This window comes from Tamandua tetradactyla, chromosome 6 (genome assembly GCF_023851605.1).
Source record: "Tamandua tetradactyla isolate mTamTet1 chromosome 6, mTamTet1.pri, whole genome shotgun sequence".
Classification (NCBI taxonomy): Eukaryota; Metazoa; Chordata; class Mammalia; order Pilosa; family Myrmecophagidae; genus Tamandua; species Tamandua tetradactyla.
In genome coordinates, this window is record NC_135332.1 from 26,582,582 (window position 1) to 26,607,759 (window position 25,178).

Below are 25,178 nucleotides of genomic sequence, written 5' to 3' on the forward strand. Positions count from 1 at the left end.
TATAATATCTACCTTAGAGAATCTGGGGGAGGATTAAAGGAAGATAAGCCACAGAGAACACATGATATGCTCGGAAATGTTAACTCCTCTTCCCTCACTCATTTACCAGTTACATAGCACTTAAATTGGTAGTATATGTCTCCTCGATTACATTGTAATGACTGGTAATATTCTTAAAGGCAAGGCGTGAATCTCATTCATCTTTGCATCTTCTAAATACATCCCATGTGCTTTACACAGAGACACAATGAGAAATGAGAACAATGAAATCACAGTTACAGTGGACTGTGGCACTCAAGCATAAATGGTGCCTACACAAGAACTAGCAATTGTAAATTTTCATACAATTTAGCTCTAGAATTATTACATGGCACCACTGTAATTTCACTCATGCCAAAGGCTGATTTCAACAAATGACAGTGTGAATAAAGACAAATCAACTTCTAGAGTATAAACTTTAAAAGTGGTTTTTGGTAAATGTTACAACTGATATTAGAAGGCGCATCATACTTTCATTTGTTCTCCTGTACTTGTATACAAACGTTTCCTTTCAGTCTGATTTACTATAATTTGTTGATTTAATATGATCGTCACACACTTAACTGAAACCAGATTGAAATTTTTATATTTTCCCACTGGAGGAAAAAATTTAAGGCTAATAATAAAAGCAAAATTACTAATATCAAGAGTCTCAAGTTTTTGATAATTACAGGTAGAAGCTATCAAAATCTCCCTTTAGAAGTTTGACTTCCCAAATAGCTTTCATTAATATCAAGGCTTCAATACCTTTCTCTACTTAAGAGAATCTTTTTTCTATCCTGACTTATCAGTCTTCTCTTATTGTATGTTATCTTCATCAAGGATCAATTCCCATGGTTGACTATCTTTTTTTCCTGTTAATTACTGTCCTACTTGCATGTGCTTACATGTTGGAGAAGTTGCAATGTGTTGAGTAGTAACCTCCACTCTAACAATCAACTAACTCTTCATTACTGCATCCAATCACATTCCATTTCCCTGCAGAAACTATTTCTAGAACTTTCAAAAACTGAAATATACAGCTACAAATTCAATTTGAAAAAGCAATTAGTAATGGTTCAGTGTGTGCCAAATACCATTCCCTTTCAATGTTTTCATGCCTCCAAGTTGTTTTGTGTGGGTCTTCCCATGTAGAGCTTATAATATTAAATAGAGGCACTCAGGTCTTTCAGTCCAAATCCACTGTTAAGAAAGCAGATTATATGACTACCCATTGGTATAATGGGAAAGAGCCCAAAACCAGGAGTCAAAAGACCTGGTTTATAATCCCAGTTCAACCACTTATATACCTTTAGGCAAACTCATAACCTCTCTCAGCTTCAAACCTCTCTTCTACACACTGGAGATCATAATCACCATCATTACCTCAGCAAGTTGTTGTACAGATTATAAAATCAGTTATCGGGTGGGCCATGGTGGCTCAGCAGGCAGATTTCTCGCCTGCCATGCCAGAAACCCAGGTTCAATTGCTTATGCAAAAAAAAAAAAAAAAAAAATCACAATATTGTAAAAGGCACAAAATAATGGTAAAATGCATGTAAATAAAAGTATAAATATACGAATATTCTGAAAAGCAAAACAGCCTATGAGAAGACAGAAAATAATTTTATATTATGTATTCAAATCCCAATTAAATATTTCACTAAACAAATTGTTTTACCAAGTTCAGCATACCCAAGGAAACGTGTTTTTTCAACTGAGCAACAGACTCTGGCCCGGGAATACAAGTGCCCAGTTTAATTCATAATTTGGAAGCAACTATCATTCTCTAATCTGGATTTATATGCTTATAGGAAATTTTTTTTAATATTTAATGAATATCTCAATTCATTATTTGCAATCAGAACTTATTGTAAGGAAGAGTTAACTCTTCATATCCTATGCTGAGAATTTCTGCACTACAATTTTCACAAAAGCCTTGAATATGGTGAGTTTAAATTTCAAAAAAATCCAAGATAGCTATTTCAGATTTTTTAAATATAAAAACTAATATCATTACATTTTAAGATTCCTCAATCAGTACTTACTTTCAATTTCCTAGGCAAAATACCAATATATTATAATTTCCCAAATAAATTAAAAGATGAATATGAAAATTTCCTAAATTGTGCTTTAATGGCTTTAACTAGCTTTTTATACATTGGAACTTTTGAAGACCACTAAATTGTTTGGCACATGTTTCTTATTTCATCTTTCAGTGCTTAGTGTTTTCTACAAGATTCTTATTATAACATGATTTTGGCAAATTTTATTTGTTGCTCCAATAAATTAGAAGTATTTAAAACATGAATTTGAAAAATCTTATTTTAGTTCTAATTTTGTGGTTAAAATTCTCTTTTCCAAAATGTGCAAATACTCTAAGAAACCTGAACTAGTGTTGAGAAAAAAAGAACTTTAATAGTTGCTCAATGTTCTTCAAAAGATGAAAAAGGATAACAAAAGATATGCTTAGCTGAACTCCACCCATTTTCAATTTCCACATAGCAAACCTTCTGTTTGTTCTTCAGGCAACTTCAAAACCATACATATTGGGATTGGTTATTAATGAAGATAATTTATGCAATCCTAAACCAAAGATGCTAAGTTGGCAAAAGGAAACCATGCAAGTAAGCAAACTCCAACACACGGGGGACACGCCCTCTCAGTATATAAGGGCTTGCTGCCGTCCTCGGACAGCAGGCATTCCCTGGGCTAACTCGACAGTATCACCATGTCTGTTCGATACACCTCAAGCAATCAGTATTCTTCCTCCCGCAGTGGAGGGGGAGGAGGAGGAGGAGGCGGATCAACCCTCAGAATTTCGAGCAGCAGAGGCTCCACTGGTGGAGGATTTAGCTCAAGGGGATTCAGTGGTGGCTCTTGTAGCCGTGGGAGCTCTGGTGGGAGCATTTTTGGAAGCTCATCGGGTGGCTATGGAGGAGGTTTTGGCGGCGGTAGCTATGGTGGGGTGTGTGGAGGAGGTAGCTCTGGAGGAGGAAGCTTCGGCGGGGGCAGTTTTGGTGAAATGGGCTTTGGTGGAGGCGGCTTTGGTGGAGGCAGCTTTGGTGGAAGCAGCTTTGGTGGAGGAAGCTTTGGAGGAGGCTATGGTGGTGGATATGGAGGAGATGGCGGCCTTCTCTCTGGAAATGAAAAGATAACCATGCAGAATCTGAATGATCGCCTGGCTTCCTATCTGGACAAAGTTCGGGCTCTGGAAGACTCAAACCATGAGCTAGAAAGCAAAATCAAGGAATGGTATGAGAAACATGGTCACACAGGCCAAAGAGATTCTCCTGACTACAGCCATTACTACGACACCATCGAAGACCTTAAAAAGAAGGTAAGGAACATTTTTAAATACAAATTTTAACCCTATTTCTTACAGTGTTCACTGTATTTGCCCATATAACTTCCTTGCATCCAAAAATAATAAGTCTCATCAAAAATGAGTATTTGGGAGAGTATAGCCATGACAATCTTCATTCACATGTATTTTGTGTATTATAGTACGGCAGATTACTGAGAATTTTTTAGAATTTAATGAGTATATAATGAGTCCACAATTAAAATACACCAGGCCATTTACGTATATAGAAACAAAGAATTACTAAATGAAGCCGAATGAAATACTATTCAGACTAATAACAAACCATACTCACTGCCAACATTTCCAGGAATTCTCCATTAAGGAAACGGTATATTGGGGGCCTATAGAGAATTAATGAACTGCACTTACCAAGTATCAGTTTGGAGTGCATTTATCTAAAAGTATTTATAACAAGTCAAACTAGACAGGTGTGAGTCAATTAAGAAGCTGGCTGAAACAGGCAGAAATTACAGTATAAAATATGGGAACACACTGAAAGAAACACATTTATATGATTTCAGTTCTCAGAAAAGAATGACAGAGAATAAAAGTTCAGAAATTTCAAGAGAACAAAGTATTTTTAATTAAGTATATATATATATGTAAGCCTGCAATATTTCATATTTAAAATAATATATTCCTCAAAGAGGTTGTAAGAGAACAGCATAAAAATGTTGTGCATTTATGCCGCTATAAAAGCCATAACTCCATCTGGCCTCCTTTTAATAACTGTGCCTCTCTCCTCAGATCCTTGATCTCACAACTGATAATGCCAAAGTCCTGCTTCAGATCGACAATGCCAGACTGGCAGCTGACGACTTCAGGATGAAGTAAGTTGAGTGAATATAGTACACAAATGCATCATTTGTTTCTAACAATGACTTTTGGTACCCCGCAAGAGCATTTACATTTTCCTGAATTCATTCAAAGTTAAATGTTATTGGAATTGTCTGAGAAGGTTTCAATTTTAGTATTACCTTTTTGGCACCATTAAAGGAAGAAAATCCATTTAAAGCAACTACTAAACTTCTCTGCATTGAACTACGAATTTTCCTGTGTGAATCAATCAGTGTATGAAAACACTGCTATGATATGAAATCAACTCAATGTTTGCTTTAAACATTTTCTGCCAAGATATACCTCCCTTACATAGGTTAAGATCCATTATTTATTCCATGCTTACTTCAGGTACGAGAATGAGGTGATCCTGCGTCAAAGCGTGGAGGCTGACATCAACGGCCTGCGTAAGGTGCTAGATGAGCTGACTCTGGCCAAGTCTGACCTGGAAATGCAGGCCGAAAGCCTGGCTGAGGAGCTGGCCTACCTGAGGAAGAACCATGAGGAGGTGATGTAAAACTTATACTTCCCCCAGTCAAAACAGAGTTCACTGTCTCAATGTTAGGTCATTAAATCTTTTCTGTTCCTCAAACAGGAAATGAAAGACCTTCGAAACGTGTCCACTGGTGATGTGAATGTGGAAATTAATGCTGCCCCTGGTGTGGATCTGACTCAACTTCTGAATAACATGAGACAGCAATATGAACAACTTGCTGAGAAAAACCGCAAAGAAGCTGAAAACTGGTACAACGAAAAGGTAAGTCAGTCTTCTTTCTGGATGAAAACCATGGAGGTTTAGTTATCACTTCAGAATTTTCTAATCTTTTCCCTGTTTTTTAATACTCTAGAGCAAGGAACTGAATTCAGAAATCGACAGTAACATTAAAGAAGTGTCCAGCTATCAATCTGAGGTTACTGACTTGAGACGTACCCTTCAAGGTTTGGAGATAGAACTACAGTCCCAACTGGCCCTGGTATGTTAATAACTCTTGAAATGACTTCAACTTTCCCGTACAAGTTTCATGCTCACACAAGAATAGCAACAGTAAAATGCAACAGGAGAAAAATGCACAGCAGGGGCAAGAAATCAGAAATTAAACTGGAGCTCTACCTTAGCAGGAAGGAAAGTATTACTGGCATTGACCTAAAAGTGATGAAATTGAAATACTGCCATTAAGTATAAACTCTATTCATTTTCTTTATTCTTCTACCTGATTTCTTTTTAAATTATTAAGTAGCTTCACTGTACTCATCTGAACGATGAGATCGCTAAGTAACAATACCATCTTCTCTTTTCAGAAAGACTCTCTGGAATCCTCCTTGGCAGAAACAGAAAATCGCTACGCTTTGCAGCTCGCACAAATTCAAAGTCAGATCACCTCTCTGGAAGAACACCTGCAACAGATTCGAAATGAAATCGAGTGCCAGAATAACGAATACCAAATACTCCTCGATGTTAAGATACGACTGGAGAATGAAATTCAAACCTATCGCAACCTGTTAGAAGGAGAGGGCAGGTAAATTTAAAAACTGAAAAAATATCCCAAGCTGTGCTTTGAGCCAATATTCTAGATAGCAAAGCGTCTCTAAAATCCCGAGGACGTGAGGGGGAGGGGTGGAGGGGCCGGGTAAAAAGGAGGTAGGAAGCGGAAAAAGAAATAGGCGTACGCCACCAGTCTCAATTTTTCACGAATTTAGCTTAAGAATGATTCTTGGAGTCGTATATTGAAAAATTGTTTAAAAGGACACATTTAATTTACATACGTGGCAAGGCTGGGTTTTTCTTTCGAAACTTTCGCGTATTTTCTAAAGTAACGGTAATCTGTAAAGTGGCGCACGGTTTACCAATGTTAAAGTTAATCCAACGTAACCCTCAAATCCTCAAGTTCAAGCAGCGGACGTGGCGGTGGACGCGGCGGCGGCGGCGGCGGCTACGGCGGCGGCTACGGAGGCGGAAGTTCCGGGGGCGGCAGTTACGGAGGCGGCAGTTCCGGCGGGGGCGGTGGCAGCTACGGCGGCAGCAGTTCCGGCGGCGGCGGCAGCTACGGAGGCGGTAGCTACGGAGGCGGCAGTTCCGGCGGCGGCGGTTCCGGCGGCGGCAGCTTCGGAGGCGGCAGTTCCGGCGGCGGCGGCGGCAGTTCCGGTGGGGCCATTTCCGGCGGCGGCTACGGTGGCGGCAGCTCCAGCGGAGGCCAGGGCGGAAGTGGGGGCTTCAAATCCTCCTCTTCCGGGTCAGCTGGAGAGTCTTCATCTAAAAGCCCAAGGTCAGCAGAAATTAGCTGGGGTAATTAGTCTTGAACTTTTTGTGACGACTTTGTTGCTTCTTAAGTTCTAGACGTATTTAAAAAATACAAACCTCACGGCCCCCACTTGTTTTTTTTTAACGAACTATATATACTTTTGGTACCTATTTTAAAGGAAAAATGGCGTGATTTAAATGCCATAGCCTGAACATCGGAAGTTTAATTTTTACTTTTAATGTGTTTTCATTTAAAAATATTTTTAATTTAGTTTTAATTTGCAAAGAACCCCTACAAACTGTTAGTCTAATTTCCTTTTTTTTAATTCACATACAGATACTAAGAAAACCAGAGTAATCAAGACAGTTATTGAAGAGGTGGCACCTGACGGTAGAGTCCTTTCATCCAAGGTTGAATCAGAAACCAAGAAACACTTCTATTAAGCTGCACCTACAGAAGAGTCTACCTTCACAAAGGCCATTAAATGCACATGCATGAAAAACTAAATCTCCAAGAAAACACTTCAGTCTTAATGGTCTATGGAATCAGGTTTACTCCTTGAAAATAAGGAGTCTGAACGGTGTTTTGTGGTATCTGTACTTCTTTTCACTTTACCAGAAAGTGTTCTTTAATGGAAAAAGAGAAAAGCTTTCTGTTCTCATATATTGATGAATTTCAATAAACTTTCTTACTGATGCAAACTATCCAACTTTGTGAGAATTGTCTTTATTAAGGTAGCTGGAATTTTTAACATTAAAAGTGTAAACCTGGAGCGCAAGGGTAGTTCAGTGGTAGAATTCTCCCCTGAAATATGGGAGACCCAGTCTCGATATTTGACCCAGGCACTTCCTAAAAACAAACAAAAAACAATGCAACAAATGGTGCTGCAATAATGGGATACTCACATGGAAAAAGAATGAAATGCATCTTGGGAGAGAGAATTTGGTAAGGAGCTCATAAGTGATTATGAGTATGCATTTCAGAGTCAATGATCCTTGGACAAGTGTGCTGGTTTGAAACTATTATGTACCACCCCCCAAAAAAGCCATATGTTAATCCTGATCAATCTTGTGGGCCAGACCTGCTGTTTAGGATGGAGACTTTGATTGGATTGTTTCCATGGAAACATGATGCACCCAGTTGTGGGTGTGGCCTTTTGGTTAGATGGAGATGTGACTCCACACACTCAATGTGGACCTTGATTAGTTTACTTGAGTCCTTTAAAAGGGAAAACACCTTAGAGAAAGCTCAGAGCCAACACAGGACCCAGATATTAGGAGATACATTTAAAAAAAAGAATACACCCTCACCCCCACCCCAGAAAGCTATTTGAAACCAGAAGCCAAAGACCCCAACAGACATCAATCACATGCCTTCCCAGCTGACAGAGGAGTTCTGGGCCTACTGACCTTCCTTGAGTCAAGTTGTTGTTATCTGGAAACCTTAGTTTGGACATTTTTATAGCTTTAGAACTGTGAACTTGCAACTTAATAAATTTATTGTCAAAAAAGCCATTCCATTTCTTGTCTGTTGCATTCCTACAGCTTTAACAAACCAAAAACATTGGGCATTTCATTTGTTTTCTCTATTCTCTAGTGAGGTTGAAGAAGTCATGTGATGTCCCACACTGGGGGAAAGGTAATGATTTTACTTGCAGAGTTGGGCTTAGAGAGAGAAAGGCCACATCTGAATGAAAAAAAGAGGCTTCCTGGAAGCAACTGTTAGGCCTCGTTATAGGTAGTTAGCTTCTCTGTTACAGAAATAAGTTTCATAAAGGCAGGCCGGTCTCAAAATCAAAACGTGTCAGAAAGAAGATACAGCTTCTGAACCATGTCACAGACTGGGCGCACAGCTGTACACTAGCAGGAAAACATTTTCAGATCACTCCAAGGTCTCTGCTAGGAGGAGGGGAGGGATTTAGAGTTCCCAAGACTTTAATTAGATCAAATTCATTCATTCATTGATGCAAATGTTCTAAGAAATGACCATGATGATAAATATACAACTATGTGATGATATTGTGACTTATTGGTTATACACCAAGAATGGAATGATCATATGGTAAGGATGTTCATCTTTGTATGTTGTTATGTTTTAAAAAAAATTTTTTAAAGCAAAAAAAAATCCATTCAACAAACACTGATTTAGTACCATGTATTAGACACTGCACTAGGCCATGGAGATAAAAAATTTTAAGTTAAATAAGACATAATTGTATCCTGTGATACTTGCTGTAGTGGACACACATGCAGGGTTCTGAGGGCCATGGACCAGGCATGATGGCATCCAAATCAGAATGGGGTGCTGGGGAAGGCTCACTAGATGTGGCTCTTGAACTGAGGCTTGGGGGATATTAGAAACTAGATAAATATTAAATGGTGGGAAGAGCACTCTAGAATGACAGGGGGCATAGTTACAAATGCTATGCTGAAGTATCCAACTTTGCAACTGTGTTTAACAGATAAAATCTCTGGGAGATATTTCCGATCAGCATTGTCAGTGTCAAAAGTGCTGTGATTGTTGATGGTGACATAACTCCAAAAGGCAAAGCAACATAGTGGAAACAGCCACTGTCACAGGCTGGTGGCTGGTTTCAAATCCAGCACCATCACTCACCAGATGGGGGAACTGGGCCAAGTCACCTACCCTCAATGTCTCAGTTTTCTTTTTGTAAAATAGAGAAACTGTTGAGGCTCAAACGGAATAACCCGTGGAAAGGTTTTAGTAAAATGCCTGGCATATGGTAACTGCCCCATCAATGTTAGCTATTACTAATAGTTGATGTAGGGATAGGCTCACTAAATATTTATAAGTCAAATCCAAGAGCCCTGAAGAAGTTGCCCCTATTGCAGGGTTCCCCGTGTCAGAAGATGACACCTCCAGCCATTTGGTTTTACAATCAAGATATTTGGAGGTTAAATGAGTTTCCATTGCTGCTATAGCAAATTATCGCAAATTTAGTGGTTAAATAATACTCATTTATTTTCTTTCCTTTCTGGAGGTCAGAAGCCCTAAAATCAAGGTGTCAGCAGGGTTGCATCCCCTCTGGAGGCTCTAGGGGAGAGTTTGTTTTCTTGACTTTTCTAGCTTGTAAAGGTTGCCTGCATTCCTTAGCTCGTGGCCTCATCCTTTATCTTCAAAAGCAGCAACGTAGCATCTTACAAACTCTCCTTCTGCCTCGATGAGCACATGGCCACCTTAATTTCTTGCCTGAATTATTGCAACTGGCTTCCCCAAATCCACTCTCACTCTCCTCTCATCCATTTTCCACCCTGTAGCCAGGACCTTTCTAAAAATCATTCTTCTGCTTAAAACTCTCAATAGCTTCCCTTTGTGCCTAGGATCAGCTTCAAAGTCCTTATCCTGGCCCAGTAAAACTCATGTGGGCATCATCATGCTATCCTTTCTTGCTGCACCCTCACCCCCTGCAAGACATCTCTCCTGAACAGCGCCACACTCTTCCTCTCACCAGATGCTCTCCAGCCCCTTGCCTTGCACTTGCTTTCTCTTCCTTCAAGTATCTGCTTCAAGACATTTCCTCAAAAGGATTCTGCCAATCTGAATCAGTCCTTCCATAATGGATTTGTGTTCTTTGCTTTCCTAATTTTAACACAATTTATAATTGCATGGTTATTTGGTTAGCACCCACCTCTCTTCTAAACAAATACCATAAGAGCTGGGAAGCCACCTATTTTCTTCCCGTTTCTATCTTAAGCTTCCAATACAGTGCCTGGCTCATAACAGCTGCTCAGTAATTATTTCTCGAATTAATTTTAAAAAGTGAATGAGTGGCATCTGATGGGCATCATAACGTAGCCAAAGTTTCATTTTGCTATTAACTAAGAATTCTAAAAAGAATTTTATAAGAAATATATATGTGTTGTTCATTAAAGAGGGATTTTGGCATTCGGTTGAGCTTTTTTTTTCTATTTGGCCTTAAGGTACTTACACTGAAAGGAATACTGCTCAAAGTCAGAAGAACCCTTCTGAGCCCCACACACCTAATTTCATGCTGTTTCCCTGAACAGCCCTTTTACTCAGTTTCTTTATCTTTAAAGCCAAGAAAGGAAACTTTTCTCCTCCTAATTATAAGTCCCAGCTTCATTGTCAGGTTTAAATGAGATAATATACAAGAAATATCTTTGGAAGCTATAAAGCACCATATAAATGTAAAGAAAGCTTATCTTCATGCTCATCATGATCTGGAACCACAAAACGATACGCGCTGGGCTGGCTTCTTCTAATCGGTTTAATAGTTTCCAACTGAAGGCGGGCGGGACCCAGACTGGAGGAACCGCCCCAAGCGCCGGAGCAGAAAATCCATTTGAAGGCAAGTGCTGCCACCTGGTGGAAATAAGGGGCAGGGGCAAGTATGGTGAACAAGGTGAGATTGTGAGGGCTGATGACAGATGCTTGCTGAAAAGAGAAAAAAGTCAACTTTTAAAAACATGCCTTTGAAAGAAACACCTTGTTTTCTTTTTAGTTGTGAAGTGTTCTTTTGTAAATATTTTATTTATATATGCAGGCTGTAGAGACTACACTAATTACTGATTCGTCTAATTATTATTTATAGTTAAGTAATAACCAGGCAATGAAGAGATTTATAATTCCTTATTTTTTTATTATGCTTATTCTTTACTATTTCAATATTCTCATTAAAAGAATAAATTCACAAACCATAACATTTTAAGACTCCTGATGGCAGTATATCAAGTAGGTATTCGTATTAGCCTGTATCGCTTAGAGTGATTATCTCTGCCAGGAATGTGCTCACGATGCCAGAATCTCGAGGTCATCCTGAACATACGCCAAGTTTTAACCTGGCACATGCCTGGTCACTGAGCAAATTGCTTAACGTTTCTGGGTCTTGGTTGCCTCATCTGCCAAGTAAAGGGGCTATCGTAGGTGACAACTAAGGTTCATTGCACCTAGAGAAAGGTCCTACAACTTTGCCCAGAAAATGCATTCAAAGGCCATGCCAATGGCAGCCACAGCGCCAGCTGGTCAGGCTGCAGACGGCTCTCGCCAACACAAATCTGGAAGACACCGCAGATCATGTGGGTGGCAAAACAACTTTAAACCTGTCTTCTCTGCAGAAAGTGAAATCAGTCAGTCCAATCTCCCTCCCATCACTCCTTTCACTGGTCCGCTCTACCATCTTCACCCCACTCCCCTCCGCCACCACCTCCAGGGAAGACTTCTCAGGTGACTTCTCCTTGACCACCTCTCCTTCCCTTTCAGCTCAGCCTGCCCTGACACACAAACACTCACTCACTCAGATTGTAACAACAACACTGTGCCAGTCTGAATCTGTGGTGCACCCCAGAAAAGCCATGCCCCTTGATCCTCATTAAATATTGCATTTTGATTGTTTCCATGAAGATGTGACCCACCCAATTGTGGGTGGTAACTTTTGATTAGATGATTTCCATGGAGGTGTGTCTCCACCCACTGAAGGTGGAGTTGCCTGCTGGAATCCTTTAAAAGAGGAAACATTTTGGAGAGAGTCCCTTTTTGATAGAGCCATGTGAAAGCCAGCAGACACCGCCATGTTCGCCATGTGCCCTTCCAGCTGAGAGAGAAACGTTGAACATCGTTGGCCTTCCTGAACCAAGGTATCTTTCCCCGGATGCCTTAAATCGGACATTTCTATAGACTTGTTTTAATTGGAACGTTTTCTCGGCCTTAGAACTTTAAACTAGCAACTCATTAAATTCCCCTTGTTAAAAGCCATTCCGTTTCTGGTATATTGCATTCTGGCAGCTAGCAAACTAGAACAAACAGTAATGATAATAAGTTAAAACAATAATACTAATAATGGTTGCCATTTCTAGGAAGTTTTCCATTTGCAAGGCCTTGTGCTATGCACAATCCCATTTAGTCCCCTCAACAAACTTATGGGGTGAAAATTATTTTTAATCCCATACTGACAACCACCCAAATCCTTTCTGCAGGTCTCTCTGCAGAAGGGCTCAATTGAAAAGATTTCTTGCTATCATTAACCACTTAATGTGTCTTTCCCCTGAATTGGCCTTAGCGGCTTTTTCTGTTGGAAACTGATCGTTCATCTCCCATCTCTAGTCCCACCTCTCTCCCATTCCCTTGTTTCCCCTCTTACTTCCACACACCTATCTGTGGAAGATCCAGAGAACACACGTCCTTAATCCACTCCTGTGTGAACCCATTTTAAGTTGCACCTTTAGAAGACACTATTTTTAGTTCAGATGTGGCCAATTGAATCAGGATGGTCTTACCCCCATTGCTGAAGGTCTTATAGAGAAGGCCACAGAAGGAAACCCACAAGAAGCTAGAAGCTGGAAGTCAACAGAAACTGGGAGAGAAAGGAGGAAGCATCACCGTGTGTGGAAAAAGTCAAGGAAACTCAAGGATCCCTGGCCAGTCAGAAGAACCACCCCTGAAGGAAGCAAGTCTTCTATTCTCTGAAACCATGTGCAACAAATTCCTATCTTTAAGCCCACCATTGTATGGTACTTGTCTTAGCAGCCGGGAAGCTAAGACACTAACATATGGACTTCAAGGCAGCATCTGTATTCTCTAGTTCTCCAATGCCATATCTTGATTTGTGCCACTTGATTCTTATGCCAAAACTCCTCTTTTGAGGCTAATGCCATCCAATTGCCCCTCACATATCATCCCTATAATTCAAAGATTTTGGCACCTGAATCACAGTCCACTTCTCTCCCCTCTTCTGACAATCTGAGAGACTTAACGTCTATGTAGAGGGCCCATCTAACATCATAGTCTCAAAGTTCCTGACCTGTAACTCCAAAAACTGTTATTTGCTGGACTTCGGGAGCACATGGAATTGTGCCTACTTTAAAATTCTAAACTCTGCTTACACTGTTCTATTTTAGTCCACCTTCCTTCACTTCTATCAACCTCCTACTTACACTGCCTTCCATGACCTCATAAAGATATCCAATGAAAAACCTCTGTCTTCATCTTCATCTATCTATCTGCCCCTGGTTTCGCTTCCTTCTTTTTATATCTTGGAGCATATGGCCAAGATATGCTCCATTTTATCAAGAGCACCAGAAACTTATTTACCACTTTTTCCTTCTTCTGAACCCATTTTCAAATCCCAAAACCTACATCCGCCTAACCATCATCCCATCTACTCCTGCACCAGGATTACTTCCAAATATCCCATTACAAACTTATGGTTTCCAACCTGGCCCTCAAATCTTCCTGAAAATCCCTTTACTCATTGCTGGGTCGGGTGTTTTCCACTGTTCCATAAACTTATTCTAAATATTCACATTGCCTGTCAATCATCTCCTTCTAGGACATTCCACCAGCACCTCATACTCAATTGGTCCAAAACTGAACTCAGTATCTTGCCCCTTCCGTATGCCCTGGATCACTTTATCTAACCAGGATGCTCCCAGCTTCTGACATCAACTACCTGAGAGTCATCCCAACCCTTCCTTTGTCCTTACTCTCCAAATTCTATCATTCAACAAATCCTCTCAGCACCATCTTCTTTCCATCCCCACTGCCTTTATCTTTCCAACTGGAGCCCATTGTTCTAACCTTGCAATTGGCCTTCTTGCTCCATTTCAAACTGATCACTGTACTATCTGCTTTTCACACAGGATTCATTCCAAACTCTCTAGACTAGCGCTGAAAGAGCTTGTCTGGTCCTGACCACATATTTCTTAAAGACAGTAACCACATCTTTTTCATCTCTGCATTTAGCAATAGGACTTCATTTTTGCATTTGACATTAAAGCACCGGACAGTTGCCATGATGTTAAATAAAGGGGTAAGTCAATATTTGTGCCATTATCCAAGACAAAAAAAATAGATGATATGATCATGGTAAGACCAGAGAAATTACCAGGATCATATATTTTTAAATAACACGTATTTTTTTCCTCTAGTATAATAAAATATCTGTTTCTTTATATACCTCTGCAGTAAATGAGATCCTACAGTAGCTGATGGTACCCTATCACAATCTCACTTAACTTTTAAAACTTTATAATACCCTGCACCAGATAATGATGGTATATTCCTAGGGTCTAGATGAAAGTAAAGGATTACTCACCCAAAATTAGAAGTTAAAATAATGAACTTAACATAGAACTAACCCTTTTATATTTAAGATAACAAATGTTCTGAAGCAACACCCAAGGATGTTAACATTAATTATTTTTTTAATTCACCCAATTATACATAATTTCATGCTAATCTGAATGATGCCATTTTTCTTTTACTCTGCGTGACTCAAACAGATTTTGCATAAAAGCCCATGATACTGTCCTGCTTTGACATTACAGCTACCCACAGACTAAGTGAATGTTTCTCACAACATCATGTCTCTCCGATTTTCTAGTGGATCCAGGCATACTTGCTTACGACCTGGGACTGGATCTGTCAGACTCCCCAATGGAAGCGCAGGTTTCGCAGGCAACAGCACATTTGGAAACTCTGCTGCTGGAAGTGGACACTCCTGTGCCTTGGGAGGAGGCGTGGGCAGTGCTCCTGGTGGGAACCGTGCTGGTGATGCCTTTGGAAGCGCTGCTTGTTTTGGCTTTCCTAGAAATGAAGAGGGCCTCCTCTCTGGGAATGAAAAGGTGACCATGCAGAATTTAAATGACCGCCTGGCATCCTACCTGGAGAACGTGCACGCTTTGGAGGAGGCAAATGCTGAACTAGAGAGAAAAATCAAGGGTTGGTATGAAAAATGTGGTCCCGGATCATGTCGTGGACTCAAGCATGACTATAGCAGGTATCTCTCAACAATTGAGGATCTTAAGAATGAGGTGAGAAATCACAAATTCAGAACTGTTTCAGGTATTTAAAGCTAAGAACCTAACGAAAGAAATAGAAGTACAACAGGAAATGTTTCCTAGCAGGTTTTTGTCATTTATATTGCCTTTATTTATTTATTTATTTATTTATTTATTTATTTATTTATTAGTAATAATAAATAAGCAAATAAAAATATTTATTTTTTATATATTATTCTTCCTATTAACTAAAGATAGGCATTTTGAGTCACAAATTTCAATGAGTTAAAATGCTACTGGTTCCATTACTAGTTTTATTTTGCATATTCATAGATGAGAAAGTACTGCATTGTAAGGGTTATGTGACTATAGAAGAAATAAAACTATATCTGTAATTTTTTAAATTATGTTTTAAGCATTTTGATTATCCCTTAAGGAAGTAAGATTTCGAATGCAAAAGGCTAATTGTATTGCAGCTCTTTATTTCCTAAAATATTAATTAGAAGAGCAAACTTATTTGGTATATCCTCCCTTTTGACTTCTTCTAGCTTATCTCTTCCACTGCTATGAATGCTAATGTCACTCTGCAGATTGATAATGCCAGACTGGCTGCTGCTGATTTCCAGCAAAAGTAAGTAATAGAAAATGTATGCTCTGGAAAAAGTTTCCTATATATTTAACAAATGTTTTAGTTTCCTAGGCTTCCCAGCAGATAACCATAAAATCGGTTGGCTTGAACAATTATTAGAATACAGTTTTGAGGCCAAGAAAATGTCCAAATCAAGGTGATGCTTTCTTCCGAAAGACTGACTGCTGGCAATCCTTGGCTTCTCTTCTCTTCATTGAGTTCAGCATTTCAGCTTCTTGCTTCCAAGGTTTCTCTCTCTCTCTCTTCATTTCATTTAAAAAGGATTCCAGTAATAAGATTAAGACCCATCCGGAATGAGCTGGGTCATACCTTAATTAAACTAGCCTCATGAAAAGGCCCTACATACAATGGGTTTACAACCCACAGGAATGGATTAGATTTAAGAACATGCTTTTTTGGGGTCCATACAGCTTCACTCTACCACAATGGGTTAAATAAAATCTCAGTATCATCCCAAGTAGAATAAGTTCCAATCTAATAAAGAAAAGCAGAGGATTTATGTTATAATACTTGAATCAACTTATTCACCATTGATACATATTTATTACATTCTATGCCTACCTAGAACACTGCCAAGCACAAAGTAGCTTCTCAGTAAATATTCATTGACCAAGTACCATTATTAATTAAAACAAAATTCTAAAACGATATATTTTACTTACTTGGGATATGTGATTAAAATTTGTAGGACTAACTGCTGATTGGCATGCATAGAATTGGGCGGGGGGGGACTTGGTACATTTTTATTATATTTGGATTCCTAATTCAATTTCTAACTCAGTTGAAAGCAATTAAGGTTTTATTTTTCCATTTTTGAGGGAGTCTAACTTGGCTAAAATTCATTTAATGCCCTCCAAGGTATGAAAATGAGCTCAGCCTTCATCAGAATGTAGAGGCAGACATCACTGGGCTACGGCGAGTTCTGGACGAGCTGACACTCTGCAAGACGGACCAGGAATTCCAGTATGAATCCCTGAGTGAGGAGATGACGTACCTCAAGAAGAACCACGAAGAGGTAGGAGAAACTTTACATCTAACCAAATCATAATTCCTTGCATTTTCATATTTTCAGGTTCTTAAAAAATTACAGTAGCAATTCATGCCCATTGTACTAATTTAACCAATGCCAAGGAGTATAAAGAAAGAATTTCATTTTTTCCCGCTTGCCCTCTAATCTCATCCCCCAAGGTAATAAATATAAACAATTTGATCCATATCTTTCCATTAATTTGACCTAATATAAGATTCTATCTATTTTTAAATACTATGTTATTTTGCATTAATACAACAATCGCACTTTCAACAAGAATATTTCATTTGCGTAGGCCGATTTGGGAGTCCAACTTCTCACAAACGAAAATGCCCGTGTCCAAATCCCAGCCCTCATAGCGCTAACAGGCAAATTAGTTTACCTCTCTGTGCCTCAGTTTCCCAACCTGTAAATGAGTCTTAAAACACTACCTCCTTCACAGTTGAATGAGTGAATTCATACAAAGCGCTTAGAACAATGCCTAAATGTTCGTTAGCTCTTGGGTCTCAGAGGAAAGCTCCAGGTGAGTAGGGATTTTTGTAACGTTTCTTCCCACGGCTCTATTCCCCTCCTCATTTAGAAGAATAAAAACTTCTCTTGGGATGCAGCGACCGTCTTTTTGTGGTACCTGTCATCATTTTCATTAACAAAGCAATAGCTAATTAAACAGACGACTGCCCTGATTTACGGATAGGATAAGTCCATTTAAAAAATGTGGTGCCATAAATGTGAGACAAGTCTTTAAAAACTCTTCTCCGATTCCGGGGGTGGGGGTGGGGGGGACAGAAATGTCCCTACAGCCGCGCTCCCGCTTCCCGCCCCCAGGAGATGCAGGCTCTGCAGTGCGCCGCGGGGGGCAACGTCAACGTGGAGATGAACGCGGCCTCCGGGGTGGACCTCACGGTCCTGCTGGACAACATGAGGGCCGAGTACGAAGACCTGGCTGAGCAGAACCGCCGGAACGTGGAGGCCTGGTTCCAGGAAAAGGTGAGCCCCCAACCCCCACCCGGCCCACCCCGGGTCTGCACGGATTCCTTTTAACCCGTGGGCCACCGGCCTTCCAGAACGCGGCCCTGCAGCAGCAGATCTCTCACGACGCTGGCGCAGCCGCTTCGGCCAGGAACGAGCTGACAGAAGTGAAACGGACCCTGCAGACCCTGGAGATTGAGCTGCAGTCCCTCCTGGCAACGGTAGGTTAGAACCTAGACGGGCCTTGGGCCTCTAACACCTAGGGAAAATCCTACCCTGCGTCCCTGTTAACACTTGACCTACAAATTCTTAACTAGAGAGCAGAAGAAAGAAAAACAGACACAGATGCGCAGAGGGATGGACAGGGCATTTCCTTGGTCCCTGAGACCCCTGAGGATGCCCCCTTCCTGGCCCACGTGTCACCTTGTCCCTTCCTGGCGGTGGTTGCTCTTAGCAGAGTGAGCGGCACCACTACTGTTCCACTTGAGAATTAAGGGACAGGCCTGCAGGCACGTGGCCACACAGGGCAGAGCCAACCTCAAACCAGCATCTCCTAATGTTGTTGAAGACATATTAAAAACCACATTGTACTTCTCACGGGGCAGAGGAAAAGGGGGTACACACACATCTGAATGCCCAAAGAACCTCTTCATCCCCGCAGTGTCCAGGGGAGAGGTCAGCCCCACACACCCCACAGCCTGCCATTCAGCCACCTTGGCACCTATCGTAGGCACCCAGATAACTTCAAACAAGCCAAGACGAAAACCGGCCTTCGCTTCTGGGTGTGAGCTGGCAGCACCCAAAAGGATTGATTCTGAGAATGTGGCACACATGTGGCCTAGGGGGTTCCTGTCCTCGGAAGAAGTTTCACCCTTTCTGAGGACACAGAGAAAAGAGCAGCTATTGTACAAATGAATACAGCGAGACAAGAAAGAGGAGATGACTCAAAATTGCAGGAGGATCCTTCTTTCTTAGCCACCCGGAAAAGGCCTAGTGCTTTCTTACCTACTGGACAGTATTTCCGCTGGAGCTCGCTTTTACCATTGTCCAACCTCAGTTAAACCAGCACTCCCTTCTCCCCACCCACAGAGCTAAGGCCAGGTGGCAGCCGAGGCCCCCCTGCCACTCTGGGTTGCTGGTATCCTCCTCTCTCACCAATTCTCTGCTTTCCTGCAACTAGAACCTGCCACCTCATTCCTGCCACCCTGTACTTGCACCTACTCTCTAATTTCTGAGCTATGTTAAGGGACATAAATTCCTGAGTTCCCAGATTAGAATTCACTCCATACCAGAAGTAAAGGAAAATGAAAAATTACACTTGTGGTTGGGCACTAGGGTAATAACTTTTATCAGAAGAAGTAATAACTGCCCAGGCGCATTTATAAATGATGAGGGGAAGAGAGAAGTTACCTTAATTGAAGTAGGGCTAACTTGCCAAGACAAATTACAGACCATGGAAGCATAAATGAAGAAGTATAATATTCCTGAGATTAGTGTCAAACTAATGACCTCTAATGGGATGGTGACAAGGCATCACAGAAAATGTATCTCTGGTCTGGAAATCCCATGATGTTAAGGCGTTCTCTCGACTTCAAGTGCTTAATAAAAGGCCTTTGATGACAACAGAAAATCAAGGACAGATTAAAAAAAGAAACGGTAGCACAAAAGACCTTGGAAAAGGGTAGACCTCTGGGGAAGTAGTGGAATAAGATAGGAAAACAACAAGCAGCCCAAAAATAAACATGTAAACTTCAAAATGCAAGTTTTCCAATTATACTCCCCTAAAATAGTTATATAATACGCAGGTTGATATCGTTATGAACTGTGACCTAAACAGCATGAATGTCCAGTGGAAGAGTGAAAAGTCCTGCTGGGACAGGGTCACTTGCCCATGTGCCCCATGCACTTCAGGTCATCCAGAATGCCGGGCCCCCCCCCCCAGCAAATGCCAGTCATGTTTCTCCCTCCACCCCCACTTTAGAGTGACAAGCCCCCCAAATTTCCAAAACCCAAACCCGGGAGCAGTGCTGCTGCCCACTGGAAAACATGGGGCCACATGGGCCACCACGCAAGGCCATGCTCTGGTGTCGTTCACGCCCACAGAAGCACTCCCTGGAGTGCTCCTTGACGGAGACCGAAGGCAGCTTCTGTGAGCAGCTGGCGCAGATCCAGGCTCAGATCGGGGCCCTGGAAGAGCAGCTGCACCAGGTCAGAACTGAGACCGAGGGCCAGAAACTCGAGTACGAGCAGCTTCTCGACATCAAGGTCCACCTGGAGAAGGAGATCGAGACCTACTGCCTCCTGATAGGTGGAGACGCACAGTAAGTTAAACTGTCACTCAGTGTTTGCCCTTTAAACCACAGCCGTCTGCTGACCACGTGTCCCCCAGCTCGTCAAGCCTTCTATTTTCCATTCCCACTGCAGAAAAGCTCGTTCATCCCTTGACTCAGCGGTCACCTCTCCAGTGTTTTCTACATCACATTCTCTTCCTCACCTGCCGTGGATGTCCACAATTGTCCCTGCAGAAGCTGCCATATAGTGTCCATATTAGTTATCGTGGATTTCAGGATCCCCTCATCCAAGCTTTATCCTTCTTTTAGTTCATTTCTCATATCACTGTCCTGAAGTAAACATTCTTTACACACACCCCGGATCCATGCAAACATTCATATACATGTCTTTTATTTCCTTAATTTTTTAAATCTTTGATTTTAATTTTTTAATTTTAAAAAAATGAAGTGGAAACAATTTTTATATTCTCTCTTTAGATTACAGTTAATTATTTTCAGCTTCTCTATGCAAAAATTTTAATTTTTTATGGAAAACTAATACCTATTTTTGGTACACAAAGTCCACTTGAATTCATGTTCATCTCTTGATTCAATAAATATCTAAGTGACGGTAACTAGAAATATAAAGGAATAAACTTTCGTTTTGGTTTTTTTATAGCTCATGTTCCAAATCAGAAGGCTTTGGATCAGGAAGCTCAGGGGATTCATCTAAAGGTAACAAAATCTAGTTCTTTTCTATTACTGCAGTGATTTTACATAGATGACAATCACGCACTCTGGCAACAGTCTGTATTTAAGTCATTTTAACTAAAGCACTATAAACTATTAAATATCCATTCTTAACCAATAAATAAATATAATCTGCTGTATTATAAGCAGCAGTGGAATTCTTTGTCATGTAATCTTTAAAGTTGAATGTATCTGTTCACATATATTTTATTTCTAGATTTACCCAAAACTACACTGGTAAAAACCATGGTTGAAGAGATAGACCAACGTGGTAAAGTTCTCTCATCGAGGGTTCACTTCATTGAAGAAAAGACATCCAAAATGACCAATGGCAAGACAGAGCAAAGGGCTCCTTTCTAGATGTCCTTTTAGTTGAAGAATAATTTGGAAAAAGATCCTGCACAATTGTGTTATTCCAAATATCAGAAAGAATAAAAGCATTTTCTATTCATAAAGATAAATTTACTTGGCAAAAATACCTGCTTTCTTAGTTAACTTTTCCAGGATGTGGAGTGTTTGATTCCAATAAATAAAGAAGTTGGTATATACTCATTTCCATTTGCTCACGACTAAATAAATACTTTGCAATTTTTCCTATGTCTAATTCATAGGGAGAAGTTGACAGAATATACTTAATGGTCTTTCACCCTGATTTCAAGTGATAGTCAATATCGCCTGGCATTTAGAGGCATTTAAACATTAAACATTCATGAGGCATAATCTTTCAATTGAACCACATCTGCATGGACAAATTCACAAGTTCTTCTGTGACTGAACAGCTCCACCGCTAGATGGCACTTTTACTAGGGTTTCACCTATGTGCTAATCAAAATCTGGGGCTCTGAATACTTCCCAGTTTACTATTCTCCATATAACTGGATGATCTCTAGAAAGTGCCACAGCAATGCGCCTCGTGTTGATACTCCTCTTTTTTTTTCTTCCTAGAGCAGAAGTCAGCAAACTTTGTCCATGAAGGGCCAGATAGTAAATATTTTAGGCTTTGCCGGCCATACATTCTCTGTTGCAGCCACTCAACTCAGTCATAGCAGAATGCAGCCGCAAAAGTGTAAACAAATGAGCGTGACTGTGTTCCAATAAAACTTCATTTATGGACACAAATATTTGGACTGCAAATAACTTTTGTGTTCTATGGAATATTATTATGTTGATTTTTTTGCCAGCCATTAAAAAATGTAAAAACTGTTCTTAGCTCATGGGTTGTACAAAAACAGATGTCAGATCACATTTGGTCCACCAACCCCTGTTTGAGAACTTTAAATCTCATAAGGTTAGTAGGCATTATAGTTATTGGGATCAAAATTTATGGTAGGATTCCCACAAATACCAGCATTCCTAAAAAGGGAGCCTCTTTTTTTTTTATTTCTCCATGTTTTGGCCCAATTCCAGTGAAAAGCTCCAGTGAGGTAAGGAATTCTAGCCAACAACCCAACAGTCATGCCGGAGTTCAAAGAAGCGATGAACAATAGGGTAATTAAAAGATTTGAGCCAAAAGCCATTAAATGAGGTAAATACTATAAATTCATGGGAGAATAATTGCCCAAATATGCAATGTACAGAAGCAGCTACATAATTTTCAGGGCCTAGTACAAAATGAAAATGTGTGGTCCCTTGTTCAAAAAGCAGGAAAAAAATGTTACAAAAGATACTAAAAATATAAAAGTTTTTACCTTTCTCCAAAGTGACACTCCTGACTCGGCATGCTTGTTTTATTTGCTATCTAATGGTGTTCTTAGAAAGGGAAAATTAGAATGTTAAGTTACTGGCATCATGATTTTACCATTCATTTTTATATTATGCACTGCCAGTTTTTAATGCAAATATAAAAACATTTGACTTGTATACAGAATCACCAAAATTATACAATGTGTATTCTGTAGTTCCTACATGCATATGTATTTTGTTCTTGCCCAAAAAGTGGAAATGCTGCACACAAAAAAACTCACCTGTTCTTATTTCATTTCTTGTTATGCGCGTAGTCTACCTACACTCTTCCTTTGGCTTACTGCTGAGTGAGAAAAGACTGAAAGGAAAAGGAAATATGGGTTGCCCGATCACTCCCTTGCAGCATAAGTGGGAAGTGTCACAAGTAAGAAAGAATATGATGGAGTTTCTTGGTCATTCTTGTTTCTTGTAACATCATTGCCTTCTTTCAGCATTTGAAGGAAGTTCTGGTTTTAAGTTTGGCCTTTTCGGGTTATCATTGGGCCTCTTTTTCAGTCATGGACGCTGACATACTCACTTTGAGTCTCAGTGAACTCCCACACATCGTGGGTCCCCCGGAATTCTGCGTTCATGGGGCGTTACAAATGCAGCATGTGACTAAGCCAGCCTGGAACACCTGCCGACACACGTCACGCCTGTTCTCCTCCATTCATGCACCTGCTCGGTGGCCCTACCAGACTCCACTTACAGAACACAAAGGCAAAAGTAAACTTATTAAGAATTTCAAGACAGCAACAGCAGCGCATTAAACCAAGAGTGGGGGGCCCTTCTGAGCATGAGTCATCTGCACAGGTTTCATGTCCATGAAGTCAGCCCTACTTATCAGGTGTGCTCACAGCAACTGACTTGGAAAAACATCAGATCCTCACGTCATCTGCTCTTCATAACAAGGCCCAATTCGGTACAGGGAGTACACACTGCACTTTGTGATGAAATTCCCCATTTCTTGCAGAAAGAAAAAAATATCATAATTCCCTGTGCATCTATGCAGCAAAGGAATGGATGTAAAAATAAATTATGGGTGTGTTTCCTTTAAGTTCTGTTGAGTTCAAAGGAAGAAAGGAAGCATCCTATTCTCAGGTCTCAAGATCTTAAATCTTTCTTTCTTTCCTAAGTAAGTGCGAACTCACCTTGGTCTTTTTAGGTCTGTGATTTTCCTTTTGCGCTCCACAGAATTTTAGGATTCCTCGGAGTTGTTGGGGAATTCTCCTAGTTATTACATGTTCCTCCCTGATCCTTGAAAGCATAAGCTGCTTTCTGCTGTTCTCTCTAGCGGGTTTCTAGGCTGAAGGTAATTCTAAGGAATCCATCTCATCTGAACGAGAAGAAATTCAGCAACTCAGCCACAAACCAAGATTTGTGGGTGCTGTTTGCAAAGAAAGAAAATTATAACTTGTTATTGGGTGGTGCAAAATGTTTGGATGTTGCTATTTTTCTTTTGATTTGTTATCATCATACAGGAATTCATAAGTTGTTTTCACATTTATGAAAATTTCTGTCAATCTCTAGCTGCAAATTTCTTTTATAGCTGCAAAGGACAGTTGTTGTCATTCCGGCATCATTAATAAAATTACCCATGCTATTGTTTAGTATTTTAGAGGTGATCATATGATTTTTGTCATATGATGTTTATATCTGCTCCGTATTTCATCATCCATCCTCTCTTCCTATAATTAACTCTCTTGGATTGTGATATGCTATTTGACATGCTATTGAACTGTATTGTTTAATTTCTTTTATTTCCCCAGATAATCTTATCTCTGGGGTTTGATTTCCGGAAACTTCTCATTCCCTGTGATAGAATCTTATTCAAGGTAACAATTTGCTTCCTTTATTCCTAATCCTTTTCTCAACTTCTGCTGCATGTTTCTGATTATGGTGCTTTATGTCTTCTACCATTTTAAATCCATTTATGTCATTTTGATGTAATAGTTTATGGTATTAATCTATTTGGTGGGTACATCTTTCTGGCATGCCTTCAGTGTGAATAGGGATATTTTGCAGCTCCTCAATTTCTTACCTTTTGCGTATTACTAACGTTTTATGGGATTTTTCCCTCAACTTTTTTTTTCTTTTGCTTGTTTTTATAGACAGTGTTCCTTAACTTCTAGAACGAGGCATAGTCCCACATAGTTCTTCTAACTTCACAGAGTTCCTTTTCTCTTGCTGTAGTCTAGTATTCAAAAATATGTTGGCTTGACTTCTGCATTTCCCTGACCTCTTCCCTTTCCCAATTGAACCTGGACCTTTTCTTTCTTGTAACCCAACTTTTCTTCTCCCAGCAGGTTCTCCTCACCGTGGGGCATCTAATGGGTGGGAACTATGGCTGGTCAGCCTTGAGAATTCATAAGGCCAAGACTGCTCCTTTCCCTCTGTCCTCATGAAGGACCCTTTCCACTCACCTGCTGTTGGAGGGTAAAACTCTCCCAGTTTCACCTGTTGTGATTGTCACTGAATTCCTCTTGGCTCTTTATAAGGTTCCCTCTGGATTCCCTCTTCTTTCCACAGAAATGCTTATAGCATGCAGGTTGTGTGGCTTGTGGAATTTT

The 25,178-nt window shown here is 40.3% G+C and overlaps 2 protein-coding genes and 1 long non-coding RNA gene across 5 annotated transcripts in view; 2 read left to right on the top strand and 1 right to left on the bottom strand.

The window, feature by feature from the left end:
• Positions 1 to 6,341, bottom strand: part of LOC143687461 (uncharacterized) — a 39,564-nt gene extending 33,223 nt beyond the window's left edge. For all 3 annotated transcript variants that reach the window (XR_013177535.1, XR_013177537.1, XR_013177536.1), the window contains exons 1-3: positions 5,987 to 6,341; positions 5,506 to 5,617; positions 4,569 to 4,709 (exon numbers count right to left, since the gene is read on the bottom strand). This is a non-coding gene — a long non-coding RNA (uncharacterized LOC143687461). The remainder of the gene's footprint in view (positions 1 to 4,568; positions 4,710 to 5,505; positions 5,618 to 5,986) is intronic.
• On the top strand, positions 2,723 to 7,166 carry KRT10 (keratin 10). Its single transcript, XM_077164445.1, has 8 exons — positions 2,723 to 3,358; positions 4,133 to 4,215; positions 4,574 to 4,730; positions 4,818 to 4,979; positions 5,071 to 5,196; positions 5,522 to 5,739; positions 6,115 to 6,506; positions 6,799 to 7,166. The coding sequence occupies exons 1-8, from the start codon at positions 2,750 to 2,752 to the stop codon at positions 6,903 to 6,905; spliced, it is 1,854 nt and encodes a 617-aa protein (XP_077020560.1). The 5' UTR covers positions 2,723 to 2,749; the 3' UTR covers positions 6,906 to 7,166.
• A 7,616-nt stretch (positions 7,167 to 14,782) lies between these two features.
• On the top strand, positions 14,783 to 21,277 carry LOC143685893 (keratin, type I cytoskeletal 28-like). The gene is made up of 8 exons (XM_077163033.1): positions 14,783 to 15,251; positions 15,767 to 15,849; positions 16,726 to 16,882; positions 17,723 to 17,884; positions 17,962 to 18,087; positions 19,970 to 20,187; positions 20,816 to 20,871; positions 21,104 to 21,277. Exons 1-8 carry the CDS (start codon positions 14,802 to 14,804, stop codon positions 21,244 to 21,246), a joined length of 1,395 nt encoding a protein of 464 aa, XP_077019148.1. The 5' UTR covers positions 14,783 to 14,801; the 3' UTR covers positions 21,247 to 21,277.
• Positions 21,278 to 25,178: the final 3,901 nt, after the last annotated feature.

Excerpts from the sequence above, each read along its gene's own strand:
- LOC143685893 (XM_077163033.1), top strand. The coding sequence starts at position 14,802 with ATGTCTCTCCGATTTTCTAGTGGATCCAGGCATACTTGCTTACGACCT. Across the intron at positions 17,885-17,961 it reads AGGCCTGGTTCCAGGAAAAG|AACGCGGCCCTGCAGCAGCA; the intron begins GTGAGCCCCCAA and ends CCGGCCTTCCAG. Across the intron at positions 20,188-20,815 it reads CTGATAGGTGGAGACGCACA|CTCATGTTCCAAATCAGAAG; the intron begins GTAAGTTAAACT and ends GTTTTTTTATAG.
- KRT10 (XM_077164445.1), top strand. The coding sequence starts at position 2,750 with ATGTCTGTTCGATACACCTCAAGCAATCAGTATTCTTCCTCCCGCAGT. Across the intron at positions 5,197-5,521 it reads TACAGTCCCAACTGGCCCTG|AAAGACTCTCTGGAATCCTC; the intron begins GTATGTTAATAA and ends TTCTCTTTTCAG. Across the intron at positions 6,507-6,798 it reads GTCAGCAGAAATTAGCTGGG|ATACTAAGAAAACCAGAGTA; the intron begins GTAATTAGTCTT and ends ATTCACATACAG.